The 15,364-nt window shown below is 30.5% G+C and overlaps 1 protein-coding gene across 1 annotated transcript in view; it reads right to left on the reverse strand.

The window, feature by feature from the left end:
• The window catches only part of LOC129964025 (cubilin-like), a 209,012-nt gene that overhangs the window by 91,334 nt on the left and 102,314 nt on the right, over positions 1-15,364 (reverse strand). Inside the window, exon 2 of the mRNA XM_056078687.1 lies at positions 9,860-9,988. Coding sequence (XP_055934662.1) covers positions 9,860-9,965 — 106 coding nt within the window. The 5' untranslated portion in view covers positions 9,966-9,988. The remainder of the gene's footprint in view (positions 1-9,859; positions 9,989-15,364) is intronic.

The raw sequence follows: 15,364 nt of genomic DNA on the forward strand, positions 1-15,364 counted from the left end.
TGCATTGTTTTTGGTTCGATACAGCAATCAGTATACTCAAATAATGTTAAAGCAAAATATATACGTTTCAGTCAAATAAGTGTTTACAACGCAATGTTACACTTTAAAATGAATAATAATAATAATAACTTTTAACCAATTCTGATTATTCACATATTCTTAGAGTTCAAATGTTAAATAAATGAACAGAAGGCATTCGAAAAAATATTCTTTTTCCGTTATATATCAGCTTGGCATAAAAATTTTATTATTTATTGTTAGGAATTCAGTTCGAGTCATTTCTAATACTTTTTCTGTCTGCTGGAATGCTGGGAAAAGGCAAAAATGACCTACTTTCTCCGTAAGCCCGCATGACGGATGGTTTTCTTCGAGCATTAGGGTGGTGTATTAAGGGATGGCTTTTAGTTTGTTTTCTTCCGATGGAAAGACGAGAAAACAAAATAAAATCTGTCCCAAAATACAAGTGTTTTGTGCAATGGAAACATAATAAAACTCGGTCCTAACAAATTTGATTTAAAATCAGTAAAAGCAGAATTCAGCAAGTGTATCTCTTATTCGAAAGTGAGTCAGCAAGAGACAATAGAAATTAAGTAAGAGGCTATAGAATTTATGAAATGAACATAACAGAGATCTTAACTTCGAAATGCAGTAGAACTTGACTAATTCACCGTTTTTTATTCAAATAAGTAAATTATTCGAATTTTTTTAGGATTGAATTTTTGAATTGTTAAAATGTCCTCCGCAATTACAAATTATTTGGATTAATTTAAAGTGAAGCAAACATTGTGAAACACGAGGAAAAAGGGTTTAAAGAAGATTTAAACCTCTTTTTCATACTAAAACAATTCTTTTTTTCAAAATCTCCTCTTAGTTGCTTCATTCTCTAATAATTTAAGATGTAAAAAATTTGAGAGAGTCTTTTTTTAAATTAAAGATATAAATACATTAGCTCTACACTTAAACGTGTCGCTACACATTTACATACATTAGCTCTACACTTAATCTTGTCACTACACATTTACATACATTAGCTCTACATAATTATGTTGATCACATTTCTCAAATAGATTAGATCAGAAAATATAGATTAAAACTGAAAACATTGTGAAAAATCACATTTTATTAACTAAATCATATTTTATTAGCTAAAAAAATATTTCTATAAAGAAATGCTTTAGGTTGCATATCTAACTCACATAATGTTAAAATATCTTTCATATTTACAAATTATCTCAGCTAATTTCGAAATAAAGTAAAAATTGTGAAAGGATTTAGATCTTTTTTTTCTTATTAAAATTAAAAATAAAAATTCTTGTCCAAATAACAGATTTTGTAATTTTTTTGTTCAAAATGTCTTATTAGCTGCTTCCGCTCTAATAATTTGTTTTGTAAAAATTTTTGAGGGAGTCCTATTTTCTTACATTAGATACATTAATATCTTAGCTATGCATATATATAATTGATCACATTTTTCTAAATAGATTCGATCTGAAAACATAAATTAGAACTAAAAATGATGAGAAAAATCATATTTTATTGTTTAATTAGAAAAAAACACTTCTATATAGAAATGTTGAGCAAGAGTATGGTTGTATTTATTTTGCTATGTTTAAATGTATGATGAAGTTCAAGTTATAACGCAATAATAATGAAAAAAGTAATAAACCTAAGCAATTAAAAGTCTATTTCTAATAAATTAGATTACAAGGGATAATATGGAGTATTTTATTTTTTTCAAATATACTGAACAAAAAGGAATTTTGACACTTCTCTTGATTTAGAATTTAGATTGAAAAAAGATTCAAAATATGACGCTTGATCGGAAAAGTAAACAAATAAGAAAAAGCGATTCAATAATTTTATTTTGGAACAACATAGCATAATAATGTTCGGATAATTTTTCTTTATCTGTTTTTTTTTTAATTTTAAGCGCGTAAAACAACGATAATGTTCTGACAGATAACCTAATTTTATCGCAGCAGCGTGGATATAAAGTATCCTTTAACTAAAATAATGAATATTATTACTATGTTATTATATGTACAAGTTTTTTAATAAGTTTGTAAAATCATTTAAAAGCTTGTTTTTTTAATCTTTAAAGAGGTTTAGGAATATTTTTTTCAAAGTGTAATTAATCTTTTAATAAAAAATCTAATTAAAATTTAAAAAATAATAAAATTTTAAAATATTGCTTCAAATTGCACATCCTTAATATCTAAAGTACTTCGTAGCAAATTTGTTAACTCTGGTTAAATAGTTTTCCTTGTAGAGCAAGAAGAGACCAAAGGCAAAAGCATTTATTAACTTTTTTTTTTAATAATATGAAAAAAATTTGATAATTTATTTTTTTAGGAAACTGAAACACCGTCGAGAACGAAAATCATTGAAATTTTAGTTGCATGTACAGGAAATTTCTTTCAAGTAAATGTTATATCTAATGTAGAATCTAGTATTTATTTAAGATTAGTTGTTTTCATCATAAAACAACATAAAAATATTTTCATCTTAAAAGATTTCTTTTTTAACAATAAATTGGAATCAATAATCATATTGACTTGATAGCAGAATGTCAAATTTATGAATTTCCGCCTTTTTTTTTAACTGCAAACTCTGTTGTTTCTTATTGCACTTGCCACGGACAAGCCCGCTGTTCGAACACAGCCGATTTAAGCTGGAGATTGAGCGTCTCTTGTTTTTATAGTAGCGCCAACTAGGGCCAAGAGTACGACTTTGCTACTCACGCATCACTCATTCGCTTGCACAAAACTTTTTTGGAGGAAGGCACATTCACACGTCTCACAGATAGAACAACGGAAGAATAACCATTCCCTAACCGGGACTCGAGCCCGGGACGCCCAGATCACGCGGAAGACGCGCTACCCCTATGCCAGGACACCGGCACTGCAGACTCTAAATAGATGTAGCTGTTTATATTTATCTACGACAGAAAGAACCTAAGACTTGTCGGATATAAATTGAAGAGAAATTAAAATTCATTTACGTAATAAAAAAGTAATAAATCACATCCATATAAAGATTCAAATTAAGTTAGATTGCCTCGTGGAAAATGATCAAAAGACATAAAATTACTACGAATTTCGCTGCTTTGCATCGATTTAGACAAAGAAACAAACAACAACAAAAACACCGTGTTTGTTCATGTTCAGAATTAAATATTTCTACCTTCCAATTCAAAGAGCCAATTATATTGCTCACGTGTCACTTGCAGGTCTTGTGATCAATTGAATTCTGAGGGATATGAGATTTCCTCTTTAACTCTTTATTTGTCGAATATCCAAAGTATATAAAGCAATCTGCATCTATAAACTTTTCTAATGAATTGCAATTGCAAATTTTTTTAATAGAAAACTCATTTACATTCAACTAATCCTGATTATTATGACTCTAAAGAAAAAAATATTAACAAAACAGGGGGAATATATCATATAGAACAGATTTACTTTATCAGCAAGATACGTTGTAACTATTTAAAAATGAAAATGATTGTTGCTAACGGAAGATTAATTGTATCTTACTGTAATGTTTATCTGATCCGAGAGTGCCTTATTCAAGATAATTTTCCTACGTTGTAACCCTCGAGTTAGAGTCTAGTCAGTTTATTTATGGCTAACTGGATTGCTTTTCTATTCCGGAATTACGATTCACCTGAGAGCAGAAATCCCTAAATGGCACTTCTACAATAGAACGAGGCATTTCCTCTTCTGACAGTCTCGATTTCAGTTCCTGGAACTCTCCAGCAGAATTTACAGCTGTCTCAAGGATATTCATTCTTAAACAAATATTATGCAAAACCAAATTTATATTCAAAATACCAACTTGTTTGTGAAGTTATTTATATTTTATTCATGAATTGTTGATTAAAGTAACTTAGAATTGCGCTTGTGTCTTTATAGTCCCATTGCACCATTTGTATGTTATTTCTTATTTTTAGTAAATGAACGGAGGGTTAAACCGAAGTCAACCCAAAGAATAACAAAGTTTTTTCTGTGTAGTTTACAATCTGTTCAATATATAGACATCTTCTATTTCAGGAGTGGGTATTAAGACACCATCAAGACATTTTGGGTTGACTGCCTTTACTAAGACCGCATATAAAAAGAAACGTATTTATGGAACATTATATTATCTTTATCTCTTGAGTAAAACGAAGTTTTTTTCTTCAAAATAACATAATTTTAAAAGTGCGTTGTGGTTGTTGCTGCTGCTTATCCACCTTGGATTGAACACCAAATCAAATCAAGTCCAAGAGATCGGGGAAAGAAGGGTGCAGTAGCTTCTGAAGGTAAACAAGTCTGACTTTAGATCATATGAAGATGATACTCATACACTCGCTTACACAGCCTCTTTTTCGGGGGGGGGACTCTTTCACACACCTCACAGATAGAACACAGGGTAAAGAGCAACCACGTCCGAACCAGGACGTCCAGATCACGTTGAAGATGCGTTACCCTTAGACCAGGACGCCGGCAAAGGCACGTTGTTCAGAACGTAAGATAACTTTGGGAATCTAATGTACGTATTCTAATTTTAAAAATGTTGCATATCATTTAACATCGCTCTTTGGTTCTGCCTACCTGTGTGAATCTGAATTTTCAACGACGAATATAATTAAGACAACATATCGTTTCCGTCTCATAGACGACCACTTGGATTCCAGTGGAAGATTAGTACTTAGTAATTATGTACCGAGATATTGGCGGGCAGTATGTAGCCGGAGTCTTCTACTAACTATAACTACGAGAAATAACTTTAGATGAAAATGATTTATTTTTTAATGTATTTTGAATTTTTTGATATTAAATGCATCATTTGATATTATTATATTTGCGACAATTATTACTATCTTTGTAGTTATGTTCGTAAGTACATATTCCGTATTTATTATTAAAGTATAATAAATATTGAAGACCTACGCCACTGGGTGGACCGCAACACCTAGAAGCTGTAGAAGCATGCTTGGCAAACTACAGCATGCGTATATGCATATTCTTAATTTACATTTGGTATTATATTTACATAAAGTATTCTTAAAAATTACTATATATTTTATACATCTACTATTTGTTATATAAGATTTTTTACATTTTAAAAAGCTGTTTCTTTACAAATTAAAACACGAACTTTGAAATAACAAAAATGTACAATAATAAAACATTTTATAAGGGACGGTAAATGATCGGTACAGATCTACCGACGTACTGGCTATACTGACTGATTGTTTTCACATGCTTGGAATGTCGACATTCAGTTATTTGCTAACCATTTGCCATAAGAATTCATAAGGTTCTTTTACCCTGGTAATGTAACAAAAATATTTGCCTTTGGTTGGTTATGCATCGATTCAATCGGAAAAAATAAAATAAAAACGAGATAACTCGTGTCCCGGCCACAACGTTCGACCTGTTAAAAACGAGATATCTCGTGTCCCGGCCACAACGTTCGACCTGTTAAAAACGAGATATCTCGTGACTCGGACACATCATTCGAAAATTAAAAATGAGAAATCTCGAGATCCGTAGTAAGAGAAACCTCAGCTGTGGTGAGACTTCAGGGAATCAAATCAAGACAGGTATCTCTTAACTTCTACACAATATCGCATCTTGGAATAAACTTAAAAATAATATTTCTCAGTCAGAAGCTCAAGATTGCTAAGGATAAGCCATGATGACTGATAACAGTGGTATTATTTTAATGGCATAGGGAAACAATCCCTGGATAATGAAAAAAGTTTCTTTTGAACTTACATTAGTAAATTAATTTCCTTCGCCTCTAAGCTCTCTTTTAGAAATTCGCCTAGAAATTCTGGCGAATAACTTTAAATTTGATTCAGATAGAAAAGTATTAATAACGATGATGACTCTTTTTTAATCAATTGTAATATGTAAAAGACTTTGATTAGGTATAAAACTGTATTTCAAATATAAAAGAAGGATTCTGGTTTTAACTGTAGCCAAGATTAAACGTGAATGTTAATGAATTATAGTGCAAATAATTTCTTTTAAGTTTAATAATGTACTTTACTTTAATTACATCTTTACTTAATTTATATCTTTCTAGTTTGACTCTTTACTCAATTTCTGCAAATAAATATATCCTTTTATTCAATTGTAGATAGATATTTTTATACCATCATTCTTTAAAGGAAGCATTAAATCATGTAGGAAAGTTGACTGATGTAATCATTCGATTTTGCGTAAAAATAATTTGCAAAATTTTTTAATGATGTGATTACAGTTTTTATGCCAATCGAGAATATTAAAATTGAAATGAAATTTAGAAAAAAAAAAAGCTGAAGTTGCAATAACATTAGAAACAGCAATGATGTTTTCACACCTGATTTTCTTAGTTAGATGATCTTACTCTAAGAAATTTTTTTTTAAAAAAATATCGCATCTTATTTAATATGGGATCTTTTTTAAAAGACATTAGCACTTAAACTTTACTTAAATTTTTCGAAGGGTGGAAATATGTCTAAATACGACCCACTCAAAAAAAATTATTTTCACTCAATGTTGTAATGTGTTATTTTTGTTTTAAAATATCATTTCGTAACAAAAAATGGATATATCAATATATATCCAACATATATATACTATATTGACAATATATTGATATCCGTAATTTTTCCTGTTACGTGGATGATATTTATAAATAAAGTCAACTCAATTTTTTGATTTCATTATTTTTAGCTATATACCAAAGTTTTGAAGTTTTGAAAGTCCGTGAAAGTAAGTAAAACAAGTAAGTGTAAGTAAGTGAAACAAAGGAAATGTCTATAAAATCTACTAAATGAAGCATTTGCTTTATGTTAGAGGTGATGTTTTTATGAGGATTTTGCAAAACTATCTAATGATACAATTATAGTTAGGTTATAGAATAGTTACGTATCTGCAAAATGTGACAAATTGGGCATTTTTTTATTATTCAAGGTGATGTTTTTGTAAGCTAAAATAATAACTAGTTTCGAAAAAAATTGATTAAACATATTTATGAATTCGTTTAATAGTAAGGAAATAATTCTGAAAAAGTAATTTAGGTTAGGTTAATTTATTAAGTAATACATTCTAAAAATATTAGATACACATTTTTTGCTACAATAGGATAATTTTAACTGTAAAGAGGAAATTCAGATTTAATGGATTTGATTAGTGATTGCTTACTTAATTTTTTTAGAATGGACTATTCATATTGAATTAAATTTACTTATATAAAAATGCATTTTAAAAGTGAAAATAAATTTACCTTTAAAATTAAATTTATCAACATCTTTTAAAATTATATTTAAAGAAAGTTTCTTTGCTTGTCAATTTTCAAGATTGACTTTAATTGTCAGTAGCTTCTGAATCCAGAATTCCCTTTGATTAAGCAGGAGACCATTATATGTAATAATGATTATAATAGATGAAGATATTGCAAATTTTTTATATGGATTAAATAAATAAAGTGATAGATAAACTATTTGTACTGTATTATATGAAAAGTTCCTTTTTTTCACCTAGAATGTTCAGTCTAATCGTGGCTCATATACTGTTTTCAATACGGTTAAAGTTTAGCTTGAAATAGAGATATACTTGCCATTATAGAAATGTTTTAAATAGCATAAAGAGTTATATTTTTGAGGTTTTGATTTACTAAATATATTGCTGAAAAAATAACGATTTTTATATTTTCATAATGTTACTATCACGCCAGTCATACAATACAATATCTTTAACCAAAATATCTTTTGAAAAGATTCTACACTTCTGCGACTAAAATGGCCGAGTTAAAAGCTTTGAATTTCAATATTTACGACCAATCAATACGTACTTTGATGAGGAGTCAATTAGTCAATTCATCAATAGATAAATTAACTGATATTTCTCGAGACTTAAATTGAAATTGTTTAAATTGACAATATTTGAAATCTCTCATAACTCGGTCAGTTTTAATCGCAGAGGTGGTGAAATTTTTTAACCATAACTTTTTAGTGTCGTCAGAATAAATTTCTAAATATGACTAACAAGATCAAGAAATTCAGACATCAGCCTTTTCCAGCAGTATATTTATAGGAAACAAAACAGAAGATAATTATTTACATCAACTTAAAGCTTTTTCCTATTAATGTACGGGGTTAGTACAAATGATGGACCCTATTTGAAATCATATTTTCAAAACTACTGTACAGATTACAATAAGTGATACATGAATTTAAAGAGAAATATGTCAAGTTTTTTTCAGTTACAAATGTTCGATGTGTGACTGTCTTGTGACATCCAATCTGTAATCCAGTTCGTTCTAAACATTTTGTAGCATCACTCTGTCAATGGTTTTGAATGTTGCACAAATGCGGTCTGATTTTTTTATAGGGTTACGTCAAAGACATTCTTTATGCACAACTAATTATTTGCACCACATCAACTTCTATCGCCGGCATTTTGACTCCAAACATCAGGTGGTGGCATACGAACCAGGGGATTTGGTGTGGAGTTTTATTCCAGTTCGTAAAAAATTACTTTCCGAGAAGCTCCTCAATAGGTACTTCGGCCCTTATCAAGTTTTGAGGCGGTTGTCCGACGTCATCTATGAAGTAGTCGATTTCGATCCTATTCTAGAAGGCGGAAACCAAAGGAAGTTGTCCACGTCTTACGCATGAAGCCATTCCATGACCCAGAAGAACAAGATGACCAACATTCTTATAAAATTGTGGAGGTCCCGGAAAGAGACATTTCTCAAGAAACTACTCCCCGTGAAGACACGGCAACTTATACTGGCCCTGTGACTCGATCAAGAACTAGAGCCACACAATGAAATGTCATAACATCGAGACGATGTTCTTTAAGAAGGGAGCAATGCCGCATTATAGAAAGGCAGTCGAATCTCCATGGCTGAATGGTCATGGCACTGGTCTCATCATCAAGAGACCTTGAGTTCGAATTCCGCTAGAGACAATGGTATTCATAGTATGTGTAAATATTTAATTCCTTGATTTTATGTTTTCCTTTATTTCATGTTCCAGAAAATACTGGACATTTCTTTAGTTTACCAGACAAGTGTTCTGGAACTTTCCCTGCTTGTATAAAAGCAGAAGATTTGTTAGTCACTGTATTCTCAGTTCTCAGTTGAGTTAATAAATTGGTTTAGCTATACTTTTTGTGTTTGTCATTGTGTTCCATATTAAAGTACCTACGTGACAATACTGTCAGAACTTAAAGAAAACATTTTTGCAGCATTCAGAATCATTGACAGAGTGATGCTACAAAATGTTTAGAACGAACTGGATTAACAAGAGAATCACACAGATCGGACATTTCCAACTGAAAAAAAAATTGGCCGAATTTTCTTTAAGTTCATGTATTACTTATTGTAATATATGTAGTAGTTTCAAAAATATGATTTTTTTAAAAATTGGGTCCATCATTTGTACTCACCATGTATTTATTTGTCTCTTACTCATTAGGCCATTATTAGATTGGACACACTCTCTTATTCATAAAGTGTAGCTAATTAGATCGTAAAAAAATTTCTTTTATTACTTTAACTCACCTCATAAAATGAATTTCAACTTCCAGAATGACAATAATCAAAATGCTTTAGCAGTTATTTATAAAAAAAATTATCAAATAATCGAAAACTTTTATCTGATAATATAATTGTGTCTTAGATCTTACGGAGAGAGTGTTTTGAATAATGCTAATGTGAAATAATACAAAATAAGCATAGCACAGATATACAAGAATAAAGTTTTACAAATTTAGTGCATGATTCTTAGTAAGAAAAGCGCAGTTGCAAGCACATATAGTAAGCATTAAAGCATAAAAATATTCTTATATGTGATTATATTTAGAGAAAAACTCACCCAAAGCCACCAGATGAGGGAGTAGCACCGCCAGAAAAATGGCAGCGAGGACACAACAGGTGGCAGCACCGGCGGGTTCCACTTCATCGTGGTTGCCAGATGCCATTGTGGGCAATCCCACGGACACCCCTGGAAAGAAAAGATCAAACACAAATGAATTATATTTGTTTTTTTCAGACATTTAATCGTGATATTACAAAATTACAATAATGTATCGATTATTTTCTAAAATGCAGCTTATCTACACTATTTACTAATAAGTATTTGGACACCCATGTAAATGAAGATATCTGCATCCTGCTTGTGTCAAGCCTTCTGTATTTAATATCGTGTAGGAAACAACATTAGCATTAGTAGCATGCAAGATGCCAGGAAATTCAGAGCCGTCTGATTTCGAGAAAGACGTAATTGTCGGATATCATAGAAATGATCTATCCTTAGGGGATGTATTTAATGAGTTAAACATCCCAAAATTGGCAGTTGCTTTTGTGATTAAAAAGTGGAATTCAGTGGTGATTGTCGGAATGTGCTTTGACCCGGCAAACCCACGAAACCGATGAATGCTTTCCAAAGAAATTCTGAAAAATCGCACCAAACCGATTGCTCACATACTGCAGAAGTTTTAATAAGCATGTTTAGATAAAAAAAAACTGTGCAAGGAAGAACATTTGCTTAGCTGATATGGTCATGTTGTTGTACATAAACGTTTGATTACAAAATTTAACAGTGCTGCTCGGTTGAGGTGGTACAAAGCATGTCGAAATTGAGCCGTAGATAAATGGAAACATGATGAATCAAAGTTCAGTCTCTACCAGTTGGAGATAGAGACTGTATTTGGCGTATTCATGAATAAAGTCTTTTGCCAGAATGCATAGAATGCCTATATTGTGCCTACAATAAAGTTCGGCAGAGGTGGAATTATGGTCTGGAGATGTTTCTCGTGGTATGGACTGGGACCTTTGATCTTAGTTCATGATAATATTAACGCCGACCCCCACTTCACTATTCTAGACAACAATGTGCTTCCAATGCTGTGGCAATTTTACAGGTTGGATCATTGTTATTTCTAGGATGACAATGCCATGGTGGACCTATCACTCATGTTGATAGGTCCACCATGTATCGGTACGATGACAAGAAAGTGAACGGACTGAACTGGTCTGCCCAAAGTCCAGACTTGAATCTTATAGAAAACCTCTACGACGATTTGGATCACCGAATTCAAGAATATAACAACCACCCAAAATCGGTGAAAGAACTTATGTGTCTTCTCCAAACCTAGTGGAAGAAAATACCATTGTCCATTATCCAAACATTTGAGGGAAGCATGCCCTGGAGGATTAAAACTGTGTTTTCCTCAGGTGGAGGCTCTACCAACTATTGAATATGAAAGAATTGTACTTATCTCTTTTTTCACAGGTATCTATTTACTTATTGGTAGATAATATAGTTAATCATACGGTAGTGGTGGTCTCAGTTAGATTTCAGCTTCCGAGACGTAGGATTTCAGATTCGAAATTCGTTTGCACTAAATATAGATCGTATATATTTTCCTGGCATCTTCTAAATCTGATGTTATGAGCCAAACGTCCAGCGGTTGGTGTGGCGCGAAAATTTGGAGATGGATGTCAAGTCAAGTGTTGTACTTCCATCTGACTGTGCTTCAAAGTAGGGATTGCCTTACTTCAAAAATGGGACGCTAATAATACTAAAATAAATTTAGTTAGTTTCTTTTAATAATCCTGATAAGATAAGAGAAGAAAGTTAATTAAATTTGTTTACTGTCATTTTGAAAACTCTTATTTAATGATCACAAATTGCTGATTATTACTCTAATAATACTTTATAAATACAAAAATTATTTTAGCATATTTTAATTGTGAATTACTTTTTCATTTACATTTATTCAACTGTAGATTTTCAATACAGATGAAAATAGTAGCAAATAGAAACAAAAGAAAAATATGATCTAAATCAACTTAATCCATCCATAATATAAACTGATTATTTCACTCGATATATCTACTTTTGAACGAATGATGCGAGAAAATTATACTTTTCTATCCGCGAATTCCACTGAATTAATTACTGCAGACTTAACTTGACCAAACTAATAACATCACTTTAACGGTAATCAATCAACATAATGGCAGTAGAAAATTCTAATATTACTTAATCGACAAAAGAAACCAATTCATCTCATGCTGTTACAATTAACCAATCAGAATTTTGGCCACGCCTATGTTTATCCATCAAAATATGACTTCCGATGTTGATCGAGGTTTGTTTGATTAGAGGAAATTGTTCTTCCAGCATCAAATTAAGTTTGATTAACTGGCAATGCAATACGTTTTATGTTAGACCCACGACATTAAGATAAGGTTATAGATTACTTGAAAGGAATAAAGTACAATTCGTTGGCTTAATAATCTTAATATTTTTCATAGTGCTTATAATAAATGAGAATTTGATAGGGATTTCTTTACACGCGTCGACTCAGGTAAGGGAATTATAGGGATGTTTTAAAAGAATGTGCTTGGCTTGCCATTTTTTATTCCTTCACTCGGAGTGTGTGAACTTGTCGGCTTTTAGCCGACTCAGCAATTTTAGAACTCGTGTTGAATTAATTAAATAGAAAAGTGGAATGGGATCAGGAAATAAAAGAATACTATAGAATGAAGTTAATATGTGCTGAATTGAGCTGAAAATTAGTGAATTAGTTGTTTAAATTAGATTTTAAAACATCATTACACACACACACACACACACACACACACACACACACACACACACACACACACACACACACACACACACACACACACACACACACACACACACATATATATATAGAGAGAGAGATTTTCATACATATTTTCGAATTTATCAACATCTTTAAAATAGCCTATTCTTAAACATGATTTTTTTATAATTTGGACATTATTTTTTTCATCACCTTAATATTTTTGTTTTTGTTTTTTTCCGCGAAAGTGATGATGTAGTAATATTGTATGTATACATGTAAAATTAAAAATCGTAGGTAAACAAGTTGCGTTGTAAATTCAAATTTAAAAGTTTACTAAGACGCAAATATATTAGAACAATATATTTAACGAAAGAATAATCAGAAAGTAATTCTTTTCCTATAAATTACTGATAATCTGCTCATTAACAAACAAGTAACATGAAATGATAATTATTTTGATTGATTTTTCACATTTTCAATATTCATTATATTATTTGAACTTACTTTCCTTCCAAAATTACACAATAAAAATTATGCATTTTGATAACGTCAGACATGTCATTTTGTACGCGAAAACGACAAGATTTAATTAAATATAGATGATTTAATTTTGTAAACGCATGAAGTAAATATAGATCAGCTTCAAGGCAATTCCTTGAAATTCTCCGCAATTTCTACAATTCTTTTGAATCAAAATTAATTTCTAGTAGCAATTTATCTCTGTCTTATTCTTTGAGTAAAATAATTTCAAACTGCGATTCCATTTCTGAAAGGTTAGATTTAAATGTCACAAGAGATGTTATTTATCATATTTGTAATATCGTCTGAATTCCGTCAAATCAAATTATCGTTTGAGACAAAATAACATTCTCATTACTCATTTTTCAATTTAAAGTTCTCAAAGAAAATGTATTTTCGAGTTAAGTAGCGGAATTCAAGGAATCTGAATGATTTATTGCGCTTTCAAAGATTTTTCTGAAAATAACAATTTAAAATGAGCTGAATATTTTTTCCAATTTCGAATGTTATTGAGCTTGTTTACTGAAATGAATATAACTGTGTTTTGATTGGTTGCTAGCTTTTCTGAATATTTAATGCGCTTGTTTGATAAATATAAATATGAACATAACTGAAAGATTCTTTAGTGAAAAAAGACTAGAAATTTAATGCTTAGAGTTCATCAAAATATGTTAAAATGATTTATAAAATTGCTTTATAAATGCATTTCTTGTTCTTGGTATTTATGGAATCCAATTAAAATACAAAAATAAAAATTTCAACCAATTTTGGTAACTTAATATAATACATTTTAAAATCATATAGAATTTAAAAGAAAAATAACTATTTGAATCTATGAATTTTGCACTAAAATTGTGATTTGTATTTACAAAGAATTTACGTAATAAAATATGCTTAGAATTTGAGAAAAATTTTGAATTTGGATAGCTCTAGAAATGGAACTACTTAGGATTTCACCATAATTAATGAGTTATAAAGTTTAATAAATTACGAAGAAAGCCTCTAAAACATTAAAAAATTCTTTTAGATTTAACTACAATTTTGATCAACAAAAATAAATGGAAAATAATAGGTAATTTATGGATTGACCAAACAAAAAAAAATCGTAAAAATGTAATTTTACACAAAAACAGGTTACTTTGGAATAGAATGGAATTTCTTATTTTAATTTGTTAAGATGTCCAAAGGAGTTAAAATCACATAACATTACATAATAAGCGTATTTGCTAAAGTCTCCTATTATTTTCTTAGTTCGGTATCCTACTTTAATACTTGCCGGCGTTCTGGCATAGGGGTAGCGCGTCTTCCCCGTGACCTGGGCGCCTTGGGTTTGAATCCTGGTTCGGGCATGGCTGTTTTTCATCTGTTCTATTTGTGAGATGTGTGAATGTGCCCCACTGTAAAACGGGTTTGTGCAAGCGAATGTGATGCGTGAGTAGCTAAGGCTTACTCTTGGCCCTAGTTGGCGCAAGATCGTCCATGGTCAGTGCCATTATAAACAACAATTTTATACTAAAATCACTAATTATTTTCTTAGTTCGGTATCTTACTTTATGCTAAAGTCACTAATTATTTTCTTAGTGCAGTATCTCACTTTATGCTAAAGTCACTTATTATTTTCTTAGTAAGGTATCTTACATTATGCTAAAGTCACTAACTATTTTCTTAGTTCGGTTATCTTACTTTATGCTAAAGTCACATATTATTTTCTTAGTTCGGTATTTTACTTTATGCTAAAGTCTCTTATTATTTTCTTAGTTCGGTATTTGGCTTTATGCTAAAGTCACTGATTATTTTCTTAGTTTGGTATTTTACTTCATGCTAAAGTCACTAATTATTTTTTTAGTTCGGTATCTTACTTTATGCTAAAGTCACTAATTATTTTCTTAGTTCGGTATCTTACTTTAAGCTAAAGTCACTAATTATTTTCTTAGTTTGGTATCTTACTTTATGCTAAAGTAACTACTTAGTGCAGTATCTTACTTTATGCTAAAGTCTCTTATTATTTTCTTAGTGCGGTATCTTACTTTATGCTAAAGTCGCATATTATTTTCTTAGTTCGGTATTTTACTTTATGCTAAAGTCTCTTATTATTTTCTTAGTTCGGTATTTGGCTTTATGCTAAAGTCACTGATTATTTTCTTAGTTTGGTATTTTACTTCATGCTAAAGTCACTAATTATTTTTTTAGTTCGGTATCTTACTTTATGCTAAAGTCACTAATTATTTTCTTAGTTCGGT

The sequence above is a fragment of the Argiope bruennichi genome, chromosome 3, assembly GCF_947563725.1.
Source record: "Argiope bruennichi chromosome 3, qqArgBrue1.1, whole genome shotgun sequence".
NCBI classification, from domain to species: Eukaryota; Metazoa; Arthropoda; class Arachnida; order Araneae; family Araneidae; genus Argiope; species Argiope bruennichi.